We start from the raw sequence: 23080 nt of genomic DNA, 5'->3' as shown, positions 1-23080 counted from the left end.
CTCCCCCAAAAACTTACTTAACTACTAATAGCCTACTGTTCACCAGGAAGCCTTACCGATAATATAAACAATCGATTCACACATTTTGTATATGTATTATATACTGTATTCTTAGAATAAAGTAAGCTAGGAAAAAGGAAATGTTATTAAAACCGTAAGAGAAAATACATTTATAGGACTGTCCTGTAAAAATTCTCTGTATAAGTGGACCCATATAGTTCAAATCTGTGTTCAAGGTCAGCTTACTAAGCAAATGAGAGATGCCCCCACATTAAATCTAGCGGACTACCAGACTTGAACACGATCTTGCTTTGTGAGTTCTGGCTATATTAAAACACAATCCATTGTAAATATAAAATACCATGGACTTTCTCAAATATATAATTACTAATTATGTTTTTAGGATTTAATTTCCTTTCCCCCAAAGTCATATTTTTGAAGTATTTTAGACCATCTGCTTTTTAGACTAGACAGGTTTCTTGAGCAAAATTTTTTTAAGAACAACATGTTTTTTAAGTGGTTCTGTTAAAATAGATCACCCGGATTCTAATTCCTAGCATTAGGGCTGCTGTTAAAGTGTACTGAAATGGCCTACATTTTCACATCATTTGCTGAGTTAAATCTATTCCTCAGATTGACAGTAAGCAATAGGAAGTAGTGGAGAAAAATAGAGAAATGCATTTCATCAGTCATAGACAAAATCTATTTGGAATGTACTCAATAAATGCCATGTTTCACTTCTAGTGCACAAATAACTGATGTTCTGTAGTACATTTTCTTCCTTTTTAGGGGTCTCTCTCATTACTCATGCAGAATTTTTGTTGATTCTTCATGGATTTCATGGTTTGGGCTTTTAAATTGTTAACACCTGCCTGCTGTTTCTTCTGTGCCACTTGCTTTGCTCCCATAGTGACCATCTGGCTTGCTCTCTCTCTTCATATTTTTTGTGTCTTAGGGAGAAGACTTCATCAGAAAGATCTTCTACCTGGAATTAGAAATAAAGTTTTTCTTTTATCAGAAACACTTTGAAATATGAGAACAGGTGTCAAACAATTCCTCATCAAGAGAATATAGGAAGAAAATTCTAAAATAAATCTAAATTGAGAGAACAAGTATTATGAGATGAGCTTCAAATTCCAAAATAGAGGGATTAACTTTTTTTTTTCTTCCCTCTTTTACAACTTTTTTCCTATTGGGTCATATTTGAAGACTTACCTAGATTACAGATAGGTTCACAGTGCTTTGCATAAAAAATTCTCTTAATGCTTAATTCATTCAAAGATTTATATTGATTGCCCTTTACTGTTCTAGGAATGTTAATATCAAAGCAAAGTGAAACTGAGAAAAATGAAAATTAACTAATGACTTAATCTGGAGTTCTAAGACTTTGGTGGTACTGGTTTAAGAATTTGGGTTTCCTGGCTAGGATCATTCTAAACTAGGGAAAAGCACATTAAAAGAGGGGAGGGCATTAAAAAGTTAATTTTGATAGTTGAAAAACAGTGGGCCTAGAAAGATTATGACACAAAATGTCTTACATAATAGTGCTTCTACAGAACATCACTTTCAAATTAGTTTGGTTATATAGTATTTTTCCCTGAAATTGTTCTTGTCTTAATGTAAGTTTTACCCATACAGGCTCATAGTCCCTTTCCTGCATTCTAAAACTCTGAAACAACAAGTGTTCTTAATTCATTCAGTGACATAGCCTGATGGCCAAATTCTAGAACTGTTTTCTATAGAAACATTAATATTTGATTATGAGAACTATCCTAGACTCCCTCTATGTCTTATGTGATGGACCCATCACATTCACATTACTTTCTCAAGTCCAAAGGTTTCCCAATTCAAAAGCCGTTTGTTCCCAACGTTTTGAATGTGGCACTGTAGACTTGAATATTAAAACTAAATCTCTTCATGCAGAAAAACATGACTAATACTGGGAATGAATATAGATACTCATGTAAATTCAGTATTTCAACAATTCATGTAAGCAAAAGATTTGTATTTTCTTTATTACATTTCTTTATAGATTACTGTCTTTGCAAATTTGCACGAAAATATTTTTCTAATGAAACTAATATCCTTAATGAAGAATTTTGTTTTCATAAGTGAAAAGAAAAAAATCAGTGCATGTTAAGGGGCTTATGTTTCCCTTTAGTTCCTCAAACACCAAATTAAGCGGGCTTCATAATATATAAAGTGCAATTGTCCATAAGTGAAAGGCAACTTACCTCCTCTTCACCTACATGATATTCATCCAAAGGCTGAAGAACAGCCATCCTCCAGCTGTTGAAGATACAAACCAATTTCAGCTTTTAACTAAGTGTAGCAATTTTATTCTCTAAGCACACACAGCTAATGCAGTAATGTTTTCTTTCCTTGGGGCTTCCATTAATTCAAATGGTTGTATTTTCATACTTTTTTTTAAAACAGAACAATTTGTGTTATGAAAAAAAGACGAGAAGGTGAGACTTTACTTTTGGCCTTAGAGTAAACGGTCTCCTCTGCATAGCTGCATTCTGTACCTAAGAATGTACCAATTTTGAATTAAGTCAGTAGATGCTGATAAAATGGCTTGGCAGGGAGGGAGGGGGGAGAGCATGGCCTCTCAGGTTTAACTACTGGATCACAGAATTCCTCTGTATTTAAACAACCAACCCAACCAGCCAGCTCCAGCCTTCCAAAGTAGATTGAAAAACATCATTGCTGCAGAACATCGTAAGCACAAATGTTACTCCTTACTTTTATGTAGAAGATCTCAATAGATTCTCTGTAGGATTTCTCATAATACCTCCTACAGTATTAAGAGTTCTTAATACCTCAAAGTAATTAGAAATAAGATTTGAAATCAGAATAGAGATGGGTAGGAATTACTGTAGTTGTCACTGAGCTTTTATCTGTTTCCAACCTCTTCTACCTACTTCCTGGTACCAGATTCACGTTCTTAAAAAAATGTTTTTCATCGTTGCTTAAAAAAACAAAAACTTTGAATAACTTCACTGCCAGTAGGAAGCAGATCTCTGTATGGCATTCTGGGACCTCTAGAATCTGGTTCTAATTCCTTTTCTAGCCATAACTTTATCACCCTACACAAAAATCTCTCTCAGGCGTAGCGTGTGCCTTTGTTGTGGTTTCCCCTGTGTGAATAAACTGTTCTTTCTCCCTCCTTCATGAGGTCTTCCCACATCTCCCTACTAATCTATTTATTGCTGACTTGGCAACAACACATCAAATTCTTATTTTTGTTGTTACAAGTGTTACGGTCTTATAATGTGACTATTCCTTGCAAAGGTAGTTGCTTTCTTTGAACACTTTGCAGCCTTGTGCAAAACTCCATTTTAAAGAGCAAGGATTATTTGTTACTGATTTACATCCCTAAGTACCTTTTTGTGCTCTCTCTCTCTCTCTCTCTCTCTCTATATATATATCCATACACACATAAGAGATAACTAAATATCACTGTATAAAAGACTAAGATTGCAGAGTAAGTCAGTTTTAGGAATTCTCAGTTCGTAGTAAAAGTTGACAACTAAAGTGATAATATATGGCCCTTTTTTTCAGCATGAGTAAGGTTTCTTTCACCATTTTTCCTCCATGGAGTGGAAGAAGGGAGAGAGGAGCATCTTTCTTTAATTAATTAAAATTTTAACTTCACTCTGAAAATTTAAGTTTCTTCAAGAAAAAGAAGGAAGAGCAAATAAAAAGATGTAAGTATACATACCTTGGAGTAAGTATTTCCTTATATTGGAGTTTCTCTAACTTAGCTGGGGCAACTAATGACATGGGAATCACAATATTATCTATGTCATAAGAGCTCTCACTTCTCAGTCTCCGTCGTGCAGTATTCTGCAAAGGAGGATCATAGCAGTTTTACCACAATATCTAGTTACCTGCGATGCTGCCCTCCTCTCCTGAGGCCTACTCTACATGTTTTATAACTATGTTGTGATAGGCCTGACCATAAAATGTTAGGAAATAACAGGAAAGCTGCCTATCTCCTGTAAAACAACACAACCCCTTCTAGCAGGTATGCAGTATACATTTCTGTGTGCATACCTATAAGCCTATTTTTAAGACCATAAAAAACATGAATGCCTTAAGTTGCAAAACTCTTACCAAAGGTTACCATAAAGCACCCTAAATGTCAAGAAAATGATCATTTAACAAACACACTTCCTTATTAGGAAAGACTATGAAAATATTTGGTGTGACATTTAGTAAAGATCATTTTTATACTCTTCATTTATGTGTTCCTGGTCCCTGAGCTTTACAGTTTTTTCTAAACCCTTTTACCTTTTAACCTCTCTTCTCTGGCCAGATGACAAAACAGTAAGAACAACACGAGTGCTGGATTCTTATTAAGCTTCCTGGTAAGGAGTAGGAATGGTTATGATAGTTTTTCACACAGAGAAAAAAAAAAGCCATAATCAAAGGATTACTGAGTTATTAGCTCACTAGTAAAAAAAGTTTAGTCAGATTTATTGATACCTAATAAGATACTACTAAATAAGCCAGTATGTGCTGGTAAAGTAAGGCTGTTTATAGATTTTGCAAGTTTTTTTATCAGCCAGTTTTAAGTCTATAAAGCAATTTTAGAGTTCAGTATGCAAAAAAACCTACTTGTGATGATGAATTCTGGGTTCTTGATACAACATTGACATTAGTAACAGCAGTAAAATTGCTATGGGATCCTGGTTCTGTGCGTTGAAAAGCAAATTCTTCAAATCTAGTTCTTTCTCCTGCCATGGAAAGAACCGTTGAGAATGTCATACATCAAACAGGACTGATAGGTATTAAAGTTACTTTCCTACTTAGGTAACATGATTCCCTATCTGTTTAATTTTTTTCTTTTTAAAATTTATGTATCAAAAAATTAAGGAAATTAAAAGAAAATCTTACCCATAGTTCTGTCACAATTATTTCCATTTTCAGGGGTCCTGGCAAGTTTTTATACAGTACATCTCATCCCCTCTCTTTACTCTGTTCATGTTTTATTTGGATGTTAACCTCCAAAGACTTAATCCCCTTAATTTTCTCTATTTTCTCATTTTCTTATATCTTTGACTTTTTGTTCTAATTTCTGGGAGATTTCCTTAACTTGATCTTCTGACCCATTCTACTTAAGACTTTTTCTACTAAGTCATTGGTCTGTCACTCATTTATACTATCCTATTCTTATTTCATGGATGGAATTTCTCTTTTTCTCTCAAGATCTTGATTAGAACTTTGCTACTATTCTTGGTATTTTCTGTGTTTCTTCCATGTTTCCTTTTTCCATTTGTTTTGATTCCCTATTTGTGAATATATATTTATTCACTTATTTACCACTCTTATTTTACTTCTGATCTTAGAAAGTATTTTCCTGTGTAGTGTAAAATCTAATACCCAGTCCATATTTACATTTTTCTAGTTGTTAAAAAATGTCCTTTATGGTTAGTAGTTTCTTCAAATCAGGATCCATATACTGAAACTGGTTATTGTCTTTTAGGTTTCTTGCAGTCTGGAAGTTTGTTTTTCATGACATATGTTAAGGTGTTCTGCACTCTAGGGAGCTATCTAGTTACTTCTCTGTAGTATAGGATCTTGTTCTCTTTCTGTATTTCTGTCAAACTTGAAGTTCGATCAATTCAAGTGAAACATTTTGTATCTTAGGTAATGTGAATTTCATAATGGATCTTATTAAGAGATACAAGTTTTCCTGTGTGTTGATAGACAATCCTCAACTTACAATGGTTCAACTTGGGATTTTTCAACTTTGTGATGGCCCAAAAGTGACAGGCATTTAGTAGAAATCGTACCTTGAGCTTTGGCCTTTTTCTGGGCTAGCAGTATGCAGTAGGATACTCGTGTTGGGCAGCAGCAACAAGCCACAGCTCCCAGTCAACCATGTGATCGCAAAGATAAACAATCGATACACTTAACAACCATATTCTACCCATACAACCATTCTATACTGTTTCAGTACAGTATTCAATAAATTACATGAGACATTCAACACTTTATTTTAAAATAGGCTTTGTGTTAGATGATTTTGCCCAACTTAGGTTAATATAAGTGTTCCTAGCACATTTGAGGCTAAGCTGTGGGGTTTGGTAGGTTAGCGTATTAAATACTTTTTTGACTCAAGATTATCATGGGTTTATTGGGATGTCACCCTGTCGTAAGTTAAGAGAGGAAGATCTGTGTGTGTATGTAAGTTCTTCAAAAGCTAAGGTGCCTCTTGGTTATCTTTAAGATTGAGGTACTAAAAAGCACAATGATATCTCTGGTGGTGGCTAGGAGTTTAATTTTGTGCCACACTAGCTCATCAGGTAGTGATGATCAGGTAGTGAGTTGGGCTGATATGGTGGCATTTCTAGAGAGAGTAGTGATAAACGTGTTAAATCCATTAAGTATAATTACAGTCCAATACATCTTGAATGTTTTAAATTATTGGGTATATTGACATAATACATCTGGGGAATAATTGACTAATGTAAATAGTGTTCTGTCCACTGGAACAATGAACAAGAACCAAAACATAAACAATTTGCCATTTAAAATGCATATTTTCTGGTAAGTTTTTTAATCGTTATTTGCAATAACTCTGGAAACCGATAGTCCCAAATCCCCACAACAAACCCCACTTTGTATTACTAGAAGAGTTCTAGTTTCAAAGATGTCTGTTGATCATCTTGGAACTTTAAGTTCCTAAGGGAAATTGAACTAGTTGGTTGAGTTACGTTAGGTGAATCTCATCCAATTTCTCAAAATTCTAAGGAAGCTTCACTGAACTGACACCTCCACGTAAGTACCAGAAATGGTTGTAAGGCACCTCTATATGGGCATATTTTGAGTCCAGAACACAGCATTGGCTTAAGTTCTGTCCAGGAGGACAGTCCATAGAAGATAACTGAAGTTAGGGAATATAAGAAGGAAATCTTTAATTGCCATCAAGCAGGTGGATGCCCAGTCCACAAACAGTCCTGAATTGACTACGTGAATATGCTGTTTAACATTCATAGGACCATGGATGGATATTTTGTATAATAGGGACTATTCTGGATTATAAATTTCCATGAAGCAGAGGTTCTTTGAAGATCAGTTTATTTTCACTTTTTAGTACTAGTGCTCATATGCTCATTTAACCTACCTAATGCTGTTTCACTCAAGTGTCTTTTCTTTCTTCCCTGGAACAGCTGTGCAGAAGATTCTGACCTTATTTGAGGCTTGCATGTAGGAGAATATCCATTTCTCCACTGATTCAGAGAAGTATTATGTACTAAAACAAATAGAAAGGAAATGTGAAGTTTTCCTTAACACATAATGAACATGTTAATTTGTTTTTACTTACAACATTGCAGAACATTAATTCACCAGTTCAAAATTACATACAATGAGAGAAATACTTACATATCAAAATGGAATGCTCCTAAACTGAAAATACCCCAATAAGATTCCTTAAAAACATCTTCAAGAAGTGCCCATTTTCCTATAGTTGCTCCATTACTTGAAGGGGATGAAAAGAAAAGGTTACCTGTTCTCAAAGTGTTCTAAATTACAAAATCTTAGGAAGTTGTTTCAGGTTTGTAAATCTTGGCTGAATATGATCTGAATCCCTAAGTTAGCTCCCCACTCGCCCTTAAATCTGAAAGTAATTCAGGATCAAGTAAGAGTCTATAAAATCACAATAGGGACTTCTTGAGAGCAAGAACCAGATTTCATCAAACTGACAGTACCCAGCACCATTCTTACACTTTAAAAGCACTGAATTCTCTCAAACTTTTAGGTCACTTAGTATCTCTGCCTCAGTTGCCTCATCTGTAAAACGGATAAGAGCAGCTATCATGGGCTTATGAGGATTAAATGAGTTAATCCCTGTAATAGTCATTAGAAGGATATCTGACATAAGTATTCAATAAATTAGTTTCATCATGATTATTATTGACTATCTGAACCCCGTATTTCCAGTACTGGCTTAGTAACCAAATTGGCTTCTTTTTTGAAGGGTTTGGAGATGAAAAAGAAATGTAGGCTGAAGTGCCAATTTCTCACCAACACTGAGGGGGGAAAAAAGGATGGTCTACTAACAGTAACTGGGATTCTGATTTCAAGATAACAAAACACCCGAAAAATAATAGACAAAAGGTTTATACACAGACATATGCAAAGATCTGCACATATACATCCACATTAGCAAGCAATAAAAGGGAACTTGTAAGTAAAGCAGAATTTGTGAGGAATCTCTGAAAGACTGATACCATAGGGAATTGGAAGAGCAAACAGTGCAAAAGCACATGGGAAAGTGCTGCCACAAAAAGAGGATCATCAAAGGTGCTCTAGACCCGGAGGGAAGGGAAATGGTGCAGGACAATTACCTAGATGGATAGTTATCTGATAGGATGATTACACATGCCAGCTTCTCAGCCAGTCTTTGAGATTATCTGCCTTAATAGGTAACAATCTGAGTCTTGGGACAGAGCAATGGATGGGTAGACAAAGCAATGCCCAAGTGCCTCATTTTGAAATATGTCCTGCCCATCCCTAACTGCTTCTGAAAATAGTACTGAGTGCAAATTTCTACCCTATCCATGAGAAAAGGATCTCCTAAATAACAGTGGCAGAACAGTCTTAATAGTGAATATCAACTTTAAAGGTGAGAACTCAAAGCTCCAAAAATCTGAGTATCAACACCATAAAAAATGAAGTACAAATGAACCATCTCAAGAAACTGGATTCACAGAATACAAGTAAGTCTTAAAAACAGTGCCGAAAGAAACAGGCAAAAGGTTCCTTTAGAGAGACCTCAGAAATGGAAAATAAAATTGTTCATATTTAGGGGCGCCTGGGTGGCTCAGTCGTTAAGCGTCTGCCTTCGGCTCAGGTCATGATCTCAGGGTCCTGGGATCGAGCCCCGCATCAGGCTCCCTGCTCCATGGGAAGCCTGCTTCTCCCTCTCCTACTCCCCCTGCTTGTGTTCCCTATCTCGCTGTGTCTGTCTCTGTCAAATAATAAAATCTAAAAAAAAAAAAAAATTGTTCATATTTAAAAACAACCATCAATAATTGGGCTAAGTAACAGAATGGACATGGCTGAACATGACAATCAGTGGGTTGGCAGAGGAATTGTACAACTCAAACAGTGGTCGAAAATATGGGGGGAGAGAAGGGCAAACCAAAATGGGGCAACAGAACAGAATGCAAGGCAATGTTGAAATGATAGACAAAAATTTTTCCATAAGATTTCAATAACTCATTTGAGTGTCAAGTGGGGAAAAGAAATCTGAATCATACATCACAACAAAGATATCCTAAAAGTTACCAGAAAAGGGGATAAAAGGATTGCTGCAAAGTAATGAAGATCAAATTGACAAAGCAAAACTAGCTGCTGGAAAACAGAACAGTGACTTTAAGGAACTCAGGGAGGTATTGAGTGCCCAACTCTGTTTCAGCTCTGGTCGTGATCTCAGGTTGTGAGATCAGCACAGAGTCTGCTTGGGACTCTCCCTTTCCCTTTGCCTCTCTTTCTCTCAAATCTTAAAAAAAGAAAAAAGAGCTCAGGGAAAATAGAATTCTAAGATGGTCCCTAAGATTTCTTACCTCCCAGAAGAATGCAGAGAAAGATGTTAAATATAAATAGAAAACAAAATGAACTGGCAGTCATAATTCCAAACCCCTTTCTAGAAAGGGGTAACTAGAATTGTGAGAGGTTTTAAAGTGTATAATAAGCCTCATACATGCAGGGGTTCCAATAATGTCCTCTCTTTTGTTTTAGTGGAAACATTTCTGGAGTATTTTAAAACATTCCAGTCAATTCGCTCTTCTCTTCTAAAAGCAAGTCACCACCTTTCTTGTTTTCTAAAAGCAAATACTTTTTTGAAGAAACTTCAACCTTCCCTAAGGTGGTACTTTTTACTGAATTTTACTTGAGTTTTCTTTATGCTTATTTTTCCATAGTATCTTGTAAGGTTGCAACGGACTCTTGAAACAGTAGGAAATACATGACAACTCAAGATCAAACTACACATTCTCTACCTCCTCATAACCCTCTGAGCCTTTCAGTTCTTGCTCTCCAAAATCCTCTCCCAGATTCTATCCTAAAACACACCTTGACACGGTATCTCTCCTATCTCCTGCCTTCCCTTTCTTCCCTTTCATTTATTCATTAACTTCAGAGAGAGCTAATTACACACCAGGCACCGTGTTAGGCCCTGGGAACACTGGTGAGCACAGTCATGATCCTTGCCGCTAATGGAGTTGATAGACATTATCTCAACTGCTACCAACGCGTAACAGAAAAGAGAAGTACTATTTAGAGAAGTTAGTGGGAGTATATAACAGCTCTAGGAAAAGTACCCAGGCAAAGTGATAGATTTCAAAGATGAACAGAAATCGCTGATGGCAAGGGGAAGGAAGAGAGAATGGTACGTACAAAGGCCCAAAGCAACAGGGAGCCAGATAAATTTGACAATGGAACAGCAGTTAGTATAGAGTAAGGAAGTATAGTGAAAAAGAACCACGAACAGGTAGGAGTCATCCTAGGTACGTAGGGCTTTAACGGTCTCCTATAATATTCCCTCTGTCACACATTTTAAGGAATGGGGGTGGGGAACAGGTGTGACGTAGGCAGGTTTACATTTTCCAAAGATCACTAGCTACAGGGATTGGAGGGAAATAATTGATTAGGCTATTTCAGTATCGATAAGGGATCATTAGATTGGCCTCTGAAAGTGGTAGAAATGAAGACAGGAGCATGTTTGAAACAAATGAGTTAAGATCATACTGATAATGGGTTTAGATACGAAGAAGTGTAGGTGGAGAAGCCTGAGCCCTAGGTTTTGGCTTGCTTGTGTGGGTTGTGGTGCCACTGTTCCTCTCTCATCTGTCCACTCTAAAAAATAAACTTCATTTTGACATAATTTCAGACTAACCGAAAGCTCGCAATAGTAAAAAGAAGTCCCATATACCCTTTATTCAGATTCCACAAATGTTAAGTTTATCTTATTTGCTTTGTTTTTCTGAACTCCAGTGAGATTAAGTTGCTGACACAATGTCCCTGTAAATTTGTCAACATGTATTGTCTTACATAGCCACACAACTATCAAAATCAAATTTAATACTATTAACTATGGACCAATTATTCCTATAATCTTTTTTTTTTTAAGGTTTTTATTTATTTGATACAGAAAGAGCACAAGTAGGCAGAGCGGCAGGGAGAGGGAGAAGCAGGCTCCCCACTGAGCAGGGAGCCTGATGCGGGGCTCGATCCCAGGACCCTGGGATCATGATCTGAGCTGAAGGCAGCCGCTTAACCGCTTAACAGTCGGTTAAGCGGTTAAGAGTCCATAGTTGTAAATTTGTTCATTTTAACCGACTAAGCCACCAGGCGCCCCATAATGTTCTTTATAGAAAATTCTGTTCATTCTGCATTTAGTTGTCATGTGTCTAAAGTTTTCTTGTATCTGAAATAGTTCCACTGTCTTGTCTTTCATGACTGCATATTTTGATGAGTACAGGCCCTTAGTTGGCTTTGCCTGGTATTTCCTCAGAATTGGCAACTAATCATTTACTCTTCAACCCACTACAATTTGTCTTTGCCCTACTTGTTACCTGAGTCAGCTGTGCATTCTTAAAATTCTTCTGGACAACAGAGGATAAATAAAAGCTCTGTGACAAAGCACACAAACATCCATCTACTTACCTTCACACAATTTACCCTATAATACCAGGCATTTTGTATATACTTGAATACATCACAGTTTTATGTCTCCATGACAAATCACGTTTGTTTTCATTTTAAAATCAATATGGGCCAACAGCATTTGAACCACCTAGGACTTGTTAGAAATGCAGAATCAGACCCCATTCCAGACTTACTGAATCAGAAACTGCGTTCTAACAACATCCCTCAAGTAGCTTGTTTGCACGTAAAAGTTTGAGAAACAATGATTTGGAACACTTTACTCTTCTTCCTCTAAATTCCAATCAAGTATTTAAAGCCATACTTGGCATCACCATCTTTCTGGAGTTCCTCTTGCCCTCTCCCCATTACTCTTACCCCTCCCTTCTTCTTGCCTTCCCCTAGGCAGAGTTACATACTCCCTCTTCTTTTTAGACTCTTTTTATCATATCTGTGGCCACATCATTTTAATAGTTTGTGTGTCTGCTTCCTCTTATTACATTATAATTTCTTTGATTCCCTGTGATTCACTTTTGAGTCTTTAGTCTGCCTAGTACAGAGTAAGTGGTCAATAAATGTTGAACTCTAGTTTTATTTAATTCTACAGAAATCACTAACAACAAATAATAATGACCAGTATTTCAGACATGGTTACATAGGATGAAATCTAATTAATGCTTAATTATTTGGGTTGGGAGTGGTAGGGAAAGTAAATAAGGGCAGAGAGATTGGGATACAATAGAATGTACTTCATTGATTTGCCTAATAATATTGCAGCATTCATCTCAAATATATTCTGTTCCGAGCTCTTAATTCCTCCATTACTAGCATGTCATTACATTATTGATACGTTACTATTACTTCTGTGCCTAACACATTTACACTGCCCTTTTTTAAATTTCAGATAAATAACATTAGAAATAATATAATCACCTAATCTCACTTACCTAACAGCATATAATTTCATTTTTGTATATTCCTTTTAGTGAAACAAATGCATACATTTCATATTCACATTTCAAATGTAATTTCATTTAAATATATGTACAACTGTATTTTTCATATTTGATTAATTCACTCATTGTTATTTTTTCAAATGGTTACCTAACATTCTTCTGGTTAGAGATAATATCATTTAACTATCCCCTAGCTGTTAGAGCTAGTTGTTATCATCATGATATTCCTATTATGGTTATTCTTAAAACAATCACCTTCATGCATGCATTTTTTCTTTTTTTAAAATTAGTCTCAGTATAAATTACAAGTAGACGAATTGTATCATGAAAAAGTATTTGAACATAACCCTATATTTTCCTGTATTTCTTCAGTCTTTTTTCCCTAAGCATAGACAACAGCTCCTTGTCCTTAGTGCTTTCAATTCTTTAAAAACTTTTTACTGTGGAAAAATTTCAACAAACACAAATGAAGAAGAGAAGAATAATCTCCCCTATACCTATCATTCATTATCAACGATTACAAACTAGTGACCAATCTTGTTTCATCTCCCCAACATTTTTTTTTTTGCTTACCTATTTTTTTTAAATTTTTTTTTTAAAGATTTTATTTATTTATTTGAGAGAGAGAATGAGAGACAGAGAGCACGAGAGGGGAGAGGGTCAGAGGGAGAAGTAGACCCCCCGCTGAGCAGGGAGCCCGATGCGGGACTCGATCCCGGGACTCCAGGATCATGACCTGAGCCGAAGGCAGTCGCTTAACCAACTGAGCCACCCAGGTGCCCTTTTGCTTACCTATTTTAAAGCAAATCCCATCTACAGATATGTGAGCTTGAATTTCTAAGAAACATAAAGTGTGTGTGTGTGTGTTTATATAACCACATGCATTATTACATCTAACAAAGTTCATTAATATTCAACAGCCATGTGTGTTCAAATTTCATTATCTCAAAAATTGTGTGTATGTGTACAGCTGAGTTGTTCAAATCAGGATCCCCAAAAGACCCACACATTGCATTTGGTTGGTAGAAGAATGAACATTTTTACATGGTTATAATCATACCATACACAGAAGTAAAACATGTTTGTCCTTTTCTATTACTTGACATTCTTTGATGTTTCCATCCTTACATGAACTTTAAAGATATTTTTAAAAGTTGCATGTTCCACTGTGTTAACCATATCTCAATTATGCTCTTTAAGTTGTTTCTAATTTTTCATTAACACAAATAATGGTAAAATGAATAGATTTGTAAATAAAGGTGGTTTTATATTAAGCATTAGGCTAGGTTACCAGAAATGGATTTACTGGGTCAAAATACAGTTAACACTTTAGTAAACATTTGCACAAGTAAATAGTTATTTTTCCTCCATGAGCTTATTTAAAGAATACATAGTTTAAAGGCATTGTAATTAATTTCACAGTACTTCCCAAAAGGTCTGTATTCTTAATGCTATCTAAAATATTTGAGGGTCCTCTTTTTACTATACACATCTTGCCAGAATTGATGATTATAACATTTAAATGTCCTAATGTAATCAGAAAAAATAGTAAATATTTAGCAGAGTGTCTACACATAAGCACTCAGTAAATGTTACTTATGATTATCATTTTCATTATCATCATCATTAAATACATCAGTTTTTTTCTTCTAATTCTTTTAAGACAGCACTTTTAACATTTAACTCTTTAATCCATCTGGAATGTATTTAAAATAAATTTAAGATGGATGAACATTAATGTGCTGTATGAGGTAGAGATCTCTTTTTTCCCCAAAAAGTCATTGTTTAATCCACTGATTTTAGAAGAAACTTAGTTGTTTAAAACATGGACTCTGAGCCAGACTGCTTGGACTTGAATCCTGACCCTATCACTACTCATATGTGACTTTGGGAAAATCAGTCAAGGAAGAAAATCATTATACTCACTTTATAGGGCTGTACAGATTAAAGCAATCAACAAATATAAAGCCCTTCAACCAGTAGTGGCATGTAAGGAATGCTTCATAAGAATTATTGTTATTACTTATTGATGAGGCCATCCTTCCCACACTGATAGGAAAAACCACCTTTTTATCATATAATGGACAGTTGGGACTGTCTCTAGGATATTTAGTTTCCTAGATCTGACTTCCATCAATACCACAATAAAATAATGATTATAGCTTTACAATTTTGCTACCTGGCACCTCCTTCTTACTGATCGTTTAAAAATTTTATTAGCTATTCAACATTTATTCTCTCAGATAAACTTCAGAATAACTTTGTTCCAAAAGAAAAGAATACCAGAATGCCTGGGTGGCTCAGTCGGTTAAGCGTCTGCCTTTGGCTCAGGTCATGATCCCAGGGTCCTGGGATCGAGCCCCACATCAGGCTCCCTGCTCAGCGGGAGGCCTGCTTCTCTCTCTCCCTCTCCCCCTGCTTGTGTTCCCTCTCTCGCTGTGTCTCTCTAGTCAAATAAATAAAGTCTTAAAAAAAAAAAAGAGTTACATTATAAATTAAGCTGGGGAAAAATAACATCTTAAGTTCCAATACTGTCTTTTTTTTTTTTTTTTTTAAAGTGGGCTCCCTGCTGGGTGTGGAGCCCAATGTGGGGCTTGAACTCATGACCCTGAGATCAAGACTTGAGCTGAGATCAAGAGCTGGACACTTGACTGAGCTACCCAGGCACCTCAGACAATACTGTCTTCTGATAGGAACAGGGTTATTTCTCTCTATAGGCACATATTCTTGTGTTCCTTAGTAAACTTTTTAAGTTTTCTTCATGTAGGTCCTTACTAAGTTTAATTAATCCTAGATATTTTATATTTTCACTGTCAGTGTGTCTAGTATAATTCTTTTACATATTCTAACTGGTTATTACTGGTATTTATAAAGGCTGATTTTTATAAATTTATTTTAAAATCTACTTTTTAGAACTCCAATTCTAACAGGCATTGAGTTGATTCTTGAGTTTTTGAGGTAGATGATTATTTCATCTGGAAGTAATTTTTCTTAGTTTGTATGACTTTTTTGATATTAAGAAGATTTTCGCTTTATAGACAGTCAAAACATGTTGATGTTTTTCTTCTGATTGTTTCCAAACACAATGTCCCCGCCCCCATTCATAATACTCATAACTATTTCATTATAATTCTTCTAGTTTTATTTTGTAATTTTAGTGTTTTAATTCTTCAAATTCTTGGAACCAACTACAATTTATTCTAATACATGGTATGAAACAAGTATGTAAACAAAATTTCCCCCAAAAGACTAACAGTACTAACAATACTATTTATTGAATAGTTCTCCATGTTCTCATTGATTTACAATTCTTCCCTTATATAATAAAGTATAAGCTATATAGTCTGCTTCATGGATTTACTTTCCTAAATGTATACAAAATCTATGCTAATAACTATTACAGATTTTTGTTATGTTTCCATGTGCGGCTAGGACAGATTGTCTTAATACTTTTTCCAGCAGTTAGTTTTGTATTTTCCCATTTATTCTTCCCAATGGGCTTTACAATTATTTTGTTAAGTTAACCAAATTCTTTTAGAACTTCAAGTTACATTGCATTAAACATATAAACCAATAGGAAGAATTGATATCCTTATTAATCCTATCATCTAGGAATGCTGTATTCTCCATGTGTATTTAGATTTCCTTTTATATTTATCAATGATATTTCATAATTTTCATTCTATAAGTATCACCTTTCTTGTTAGGATCACTCCTGTGTATTTTCTACGTGTGTGTATATGTGTGATTTATAAAAAGTGAGTATTAAAAATTAAGGATTTACATCTTGTTCCTTTGTTAAATTTTATTTCCTTAGAAAGCAAAAACAGTATCTGAAAGATGAAAAAGGCATATAAAGTATAAGATTTGTAAATGACATACCAGGTGATGGAGATATGACACAGTCTCCTATAAATTTATTTTCAGCAAGATCTCCTTTTATTTCAGTCTTTTTAAACAGTGTTTCAAAGTGAAAATGAAGAGGCACATCTGGAAAAATAAAGTAAAAAAATACTTTTAGTGAATATCATTTTTTATAGATTCTAATACTAAGATTGCTTTCTTTCTCTAAGTAGCACATAAGCTTAGAAAAATAAGCAAAAACTTGAAATGTTACAACTATCAGAAGTGGCAAAGTACTCTCTCCAAGCATACAGACAGCAGTGATTATATGCACTAAATAAACAAAAACTCTAATGATGAATAAGTTCATAAACCAAAATAATAGATAAGATGATCAAAATTGTAAGTATTAGTAAGTACTATTCCCAGATAAAACAAATGTATCCAAAGGTCTTGAATAAAACATACAGCCAAACCTAGCTGACTTATTCATTCCACCCCACCCCCACAAACTTTACATTTGAAATAATGAGGTTTCTGAAAGATATGTTTTAATTACCTGAGGGAAAACCATTATAATTCAGATGCTACCTTTGATGAAAACACCAAGTTTCACATTCCCTTAGTTTACTAGTATTATGAATCACAGAATATACTTTTACAAAGATTAAAACACATTTACAGACTAGCTCTCTTCCTTTAAATAGACTGAGATGTCAATTCACTATATTTATATTCTATATTCTCACAACCAAAAGAGGAGCTAAATAATAAAGTAGATGTGCTTCACATTTATTAAAGTTTTTTCCTCAATCAAGAATGCAAAAACAAAACCATCTTCAGAAGTATTTAATAGAGACACCTAAACTTCTTCCTAAGAAACAAAGAAATATTTTATAAAGTAGTTGATGTATTGAAAGTTTTGCTACTGAAAAAAAACTAATTATGAACACATAAATCAGAACAGACCCATAACGGGTCTGGATTTTAACCAAAAAAGTATCTCTCCCTCAAATGATATATTTTAATAACAGATCCATACTCAAGTGTGGAAAAATACACTTAAGAAAAAAAAAAGTTCATGAGTTTCAACATGGAGTCTATCCCAAAGGGACAGAACAGAGGTAGGAAAGATTAGTCCTAACACTATATACTATGATCATACAAAAACTATAAAATGAAACTAAGATTACAAATTAAATATGTTATTTAAGCATTTCAGGAATCCAGTATTTTCCAGTTGCCAAAACTTTTATAAGTTTATTTCTCCAAAGAAATACCACTTACTTTTATAAAGAAAATATCACCTATTCTACCACTGTTCCTCATGAGTTGTGAGAAAACATGACGTAACTAGGGAAGGCCCTTGTTCCACCCATATACCTTCCTTAGTACCCACACCTTTGGGCTTTTATAAGAATATTTCACAACACTTTAATACACTTATTAGTTTACATTTCAGTTGTCTTAAACTAGAATGCAAGTACTTTGAGGGATTTATTTGTATTTATACTTTTAGTACCTAGTAAATAGTAGGTATTCAGATTTTTATTAAATGAATGCAAGAAGAAATGAATAACCTAATTAATAGGTGGGGAAGTTAATCTTAACTTATTGGAAGGGACATAAGAGGATTGAATGAAGGATAATTAATGCCAGCTCTCAGGGTTATATCAGAGAAACAAATGTAGCAGGAGAAAACAAAGGCAGTGAAGAGTAAAGGTTAGGAGTGTGGCTCTGGAGTATGACTACCTCATATCAAATCCTGCCTCCATCATTTACTAGCTGTATGATCTTAGAATAGTAAGCTTCAGTTTTCTTGTATGTAAGATAAAGAGGAAAACTGGAAGAATTAAACAAGAAAATGTAATGTGCTTACAGGTATGCTAAGCCCAAATGTTAGCTGCATTACCATTGTTATATTTATTATTGTTTCTTTCTATTATTAAGCTTTCCTCAAAGATGGGAACATAGTTCCTGCCAGGAACTTAATTCTTTTTTTTTTTTTTAAGATTTTATTTATTTATGTGACAGAGAGAGACACAGCGAGAGAGGGAACACAAGCAGGGAGAGTGGGAGAGGGAGAAGCAGGTCTCCCACTGAGCAGGGAGCCCGATGCGGGGCTCGATCCCAGGACCCTGGGACCATGACCTGAGCCGAAGGCAGACGCTTAACGACTGAGCCACCCAGGCGCCCCCAGGAACTTAATTCTAAGTATGGTGTAGCTAAGAAACTACTCAAAAATTGGTAAGAAAACAAAGATTCAGGATTCAGGGCAGGAATAGGTACAGAAAATAGTGCTTTACAAAGAGGAGCAGTCCCTGGATGATAAAAACCAAAAGCTGAAAAGGAAACAAAAGCCCATTTGAGATGTCTTCCCTTAAAGAGAAGAACCTGAGATAACCAGTGTGAAGACTGTTTCCTTTTTTACCCTAATATTTACTTCAGTTCAATACAGAAACAACTGGAGGGGTGCCTGGCTGGCTCAGAGAGCATGCAACTCTTGATCTTGGGGTTTTGAGTTTGAGCCCCCCATTGGGCATAGAGATTACTAAAAACAAACAAACAAAAACCCCCAAAACTTAAAAAAAAAAAAAAGAACAGGAACGGTTCCAACAAAAACCAAGAACTAGAAAGTTAAAGGGATGTGGGCCTATACATGCCTCATTCACTCAGTTACAGATTACAGATTTTCTTGAAGTTCAAAAGATGACTATACCTAAAGATGGGCAATTTCTTATCCCAAAGGAACTCAATGCTGATTATAAGCAGAGGAATATTATATAGCAGAGAAAACTCCATGCAAAACAACATATTAGGAAAGAAAAGGAATAGGAAAGACTTACTGAGAAACATTTCAATGGCATAGTCACTTTATCAATAAAACTCTAAATTTTAACACTGAAAAGATCAAAAGCTAGTTATTTCCCAATATAACTCAAAATGGTTTCCAAGGAATTTAAGAATCAACTTGCAAAAGTAGAATATTAACTCACAGGATTAATTCCTCTATGAAAACTGTTTAGTTCTAATATCCAGTGGCAAAATAATTGATAAAATTTTTATTAGATTCCTTTTATCTATAGGATTAGACTTCACCACAGAATATATTCACAGTTTACTTAGAAATTTTTTTATAAGTAGGCTTACCTGATGGCAATGATAGGACAGAATGGAAAGAAGAGTCCAATTCTGATACATGTTCTCTTAATATCTGAGATTTTGAATTGTGTTCACAGCTACTCCAAGTTGAAGCTGATTGCAAGCAAGGCATTTGTGTAGTATTTAAAAATGTTGTTTCTTTTGAAGGCAAAGTCTGCAAGGAAAAAAAAAAAAGACTTCATTTTTGCTTAAAAACTGAATCAGAGAGGATGTAACAGTTATAGAGTACAGTATCTGAATGGTACTAGAAAGTCCTGGCTTAATAAATCACCTTGGAGAAAAAGCTTGAAAATGACAGAGGGTTTATGAGAGAAGTTATTAAAGGCCATAAATGTGATGAGATTTTACTAATCCCTTTTCAGTTTTTCAAAAGGAAGAGCAACGTCTGTGAAAATGGGTCTTTCCCTCACCTTATGAAATCACAATAAAGAGAAATGAGTTTGAGGAATGTTGGGTTAAAAGAGAATAGCTACATCCCATATTGGTGAGAACTGTAAGAGCAGGTGCTATGTGAAGATTAAGAATTGTGCATACTGTTTTCCTCCTTGCAATCTGTTACAGTCAGTGAATGAAATTTGAATCTCTGCCTTAAATTCCAATGTCAGACAATATCTACACTGGAATTACTGTGAAGTACTATGAGCATTGTACATGTTTACACTAAGTAAGATTTAACTTAATACATTAAAAAAGATATGTATAAAACACACACTATATATGTTACATGAGTTTGTGTTTCTGAAAATAAAGTTAAAAGACTTGAGTCCAGGAATTTTAAGAAAACCATGTTGCTAAATCAAAAAAAAGTTATGTTACTACATTAAGAAATACATATTCTGTTTAAAAACTGGATTTTAAATTATTTTTTCTGGTTATAAAATTAGTATACAAAGAAAAGATCTATACAACAGATAAAATACTTTAAAAATTAAGAGAGCTCATTTGTACTCCTTCCCTCCCCCCTAACCTCTACCTCCTATAACAACATTTGGACTCATTTTCTTTTTTAATGTAACTGATATTTAAAATGCTTATAACAACTGAGATCTTTAGATGCTATTTTTAAATGCTTTTATTTTATAAACTCACATTAGGTTTTGTCAACTGTCTTGAGTTTGAGTTTCCCAGCTAACCTTGGCATTTTCTGTGTTTCCACAGCACCTTAGGCATTATCTATCTATAACAATAGCATTCACCTAGATTTCCTCTGGACTACTATTAGTTCCCTGAAGGTTGGGACTAGAATTTGCTCAATCCTGTATTCCCAGAACCAGACACAGTCTCTGACATATGGTTGAAACTTGAATGCTAACTGAATTTTATCTTACTTGCTTTAATAAAAATTTAAGTGAATACAAATTCTCAAATGCATGTATGCCTGAGACTATTTCATTGGGGAAAAAATAGTTCCTGTTAACATATGCTAAAATTTATCATGTAGTGACTTTTGTTTACATTCCATTAGCCAAGCCCTAGGTCAGACAGTTATACCTAGCTGCAAGGAGGGTTAGGAAATGCAGTCATTCTGAGAGGTCAAGTAAACTGCTGAGTTTTTATAAAAAGATATCACATGTTTATACATGATTATAATAGTGTGAGTCATTTCCAAGATTTATTCTAATGATGTTTTATGTATATACTTATGAGAACAGTTGCTGTTTCTTACCTTTACAAGATACACTGGTTCTCTGGACTCACTCTAGAATTATTTGCCCTTTTATGATATACTTCAGAAAGGTATAAAAAATATTTAAAATTACAAAGAAAAAAATGTGCTAACCTCCCTTTTCCATATATGGATAGAGCATTATGAATAAAAGGTGATAAAATCTGAATATTTACCATATAATTAGTTTTCTCTTGCAATTTTTCCAAATCCAGGAAACCCATTAGCCAATTTGAAACTATCCTAAATAATTATGGAGACAAGTGAGGGGCATCTAGGAAAGGCCTTTTTGTTCCCTGCAGAGAAAGTGAAGCCCAGGAGGCTGAAAAGGAATGGATGGAAAAATAAGAGAAAGACCAGGAGATTCTTGCCAATAAAAATCCGTATGTCTAGAGGGTGTGATCAACAGTACCATATGCTGCATAAGATTCAAGCAAAATAAAGCTAAAAAGTATCCACTAAACTTTTTAGCTCTAATAATGAAACATTCCATATATACAAAAGCATATAATTTATAGGGAAGGCATAAAATTTTAAAAAGACAACTATACTCACCATCCTATTTCAAGAAACAGAACAATACCAATACCTTTATGCTTTCCCCTCCTACCCTGGCCGCATGAGCCTGTGGCAGAAATTGCTACTTTCCTCCCAATACCTGTGCTCTCTTTCTCTTTCTCTCTGTTCTAGAACTCCTGATTTTCAGCTAGGCACCTTTCTCAAGCCTCCTTGGATCTAAAAATTACTATACAATGGATACGGTCTAGCCAGAAGACCATGAAGGGAAGTTTTCATGTGCAACTTCCTTTTTAAGGTCACTTACTCCTCCATTCTTCCACATTACACTTGATATGTAGCTGTGGTGATGAGCCATCATAACCATGTGGATGAGGAGCTCCAAAAAAGAGGAGCCTGGCTCCTAGATAACCATGTAGAACATAACTGTCATGCCTAGGATATTTTCAACCTGTTATAAGACAAATAAACTTGTATCTTGTTTATGTCACTCTGTGGGTTTTCTGTCAAATGCAGCTGAACCTGTATCTTAACTAACACAATGTGCCTCCTTAATCACATATTTTCTCTCATACCTCCAGGAGTAACTGCTATCCTGAATTTTAATTTTATCATTTCCTTGATTTCCTTTATAGTTTTTCCACATGAATACATGTAATTCTATGTAACGTTTTAAATCTGTATGCTTTAAAATGTATATAGACAGAATACTGTTAAATGTATTTGCCTGCTGTATTACCCAACATTATGTACATGCAATTCATCATCCTCCTGTTTATAAATATCTGGAATGTTTCTCGCTTTTTAATATTACGAACAATGCTAGTATGAATATCTTGTCTCCTGGTACATGGGTGTAAGAATTTCTCTGGAGTATACTGCTAGAAATGGAATTGCTAGGTTAAAGAAATGCATGATTGCACACATTCAACTTCACTAGATGATATATTGTATTACAAAGTACTTGTAACTAAATTTATACTCCAATAAAGCCGACCTTGGCTCTCACTGCTTTAGATTCATGCCAACATGCATATTGTCAGATTTTATTTTTGCAAATCTCAGAGCATACAAATATTAGCTCATGGTTGAAACTTGCATTGTTCTGCTTACTCTTTAAGTTGACCACCTCTTCATACTTAAAATTGGCCATTCACTTTTCCTTCTTTTGGGAAATACATATTCTGATGATTTTTCTCTTGGAATGTCTTTTTCTTACTGATTTTTAAAGTTTTCTTTACACACTCTAGAAAATTACAAATCCTCTGAGCTCTTT

The 23080-nt window shown here is 34.8% G+C and overlaps 1 protein-coding gene across 11 annotated transcripts in view; it reads right to left on the bottom strand.

The window, feature by feature from the left end:
* KANSL1L (KAT8 regulatory NSL complex subunit 1 like) overlaps positions 1–23080 on the bottom strand; it is a 151726-nt gene that overhangs the window by 3432 nt on the left and 125214 nt on the right. For 9 of the 11 annotated variants that reach the window (XM_035007245.1, XM_035007234.1, XM_035007240.1 and 6 more), the window contains 8 exons: positions 19611–19776; positions 16500–16607; positions 7136–7264; positions 5802–5876; positions 4624–4742; positions 3725–3849; positions 2235–2289; positions 873–985 (listed from right to left, as the gene is read on the bottom strand). In XM_035007245.1, coding sequence (XP_034863136.1) covers positions 873–985; positions 2235–2289; positions 3725–3849; positions 4624–4742; positions 5802–5876; positions 7136–7264; positions 16500–16607; positions 19611–19776 — 890 coding nt within the window. The remainder of the gene's footprint in view (positions 1–872; positions 986–2234; positions 2290–3724; positions 3850–4623; positions 4743–5801; positions 5877–7135; positions 7265–16499; positions 16608–19610; positions 19777–23080) is intronic. The other 2 variants (XM_035007243.1, XM_035007244.1) reach the window with 1 other exon arrangement.

The sequence above is a fragment of the Mirounga leonina genome, unplaced genomic scaffold (genome assembly GCF_011800145.1).
Source record: "Mirounga leonina isolate KUSES-001 unplaced genomic scaffold, KU_Mleo_1.0 Mir_151, whole genome shotgun sequence".
Lineage (NCBI taxonomy): Eukaryota > Metazoa > Chordata > Mammalia > Carnivora > Phocidae > Mirounga > Mirounga leonina.
Note: the sequence above shows the minus strand (reverse complement) of the source record. Positions and strands in the feature narration are given on the sequence as shown.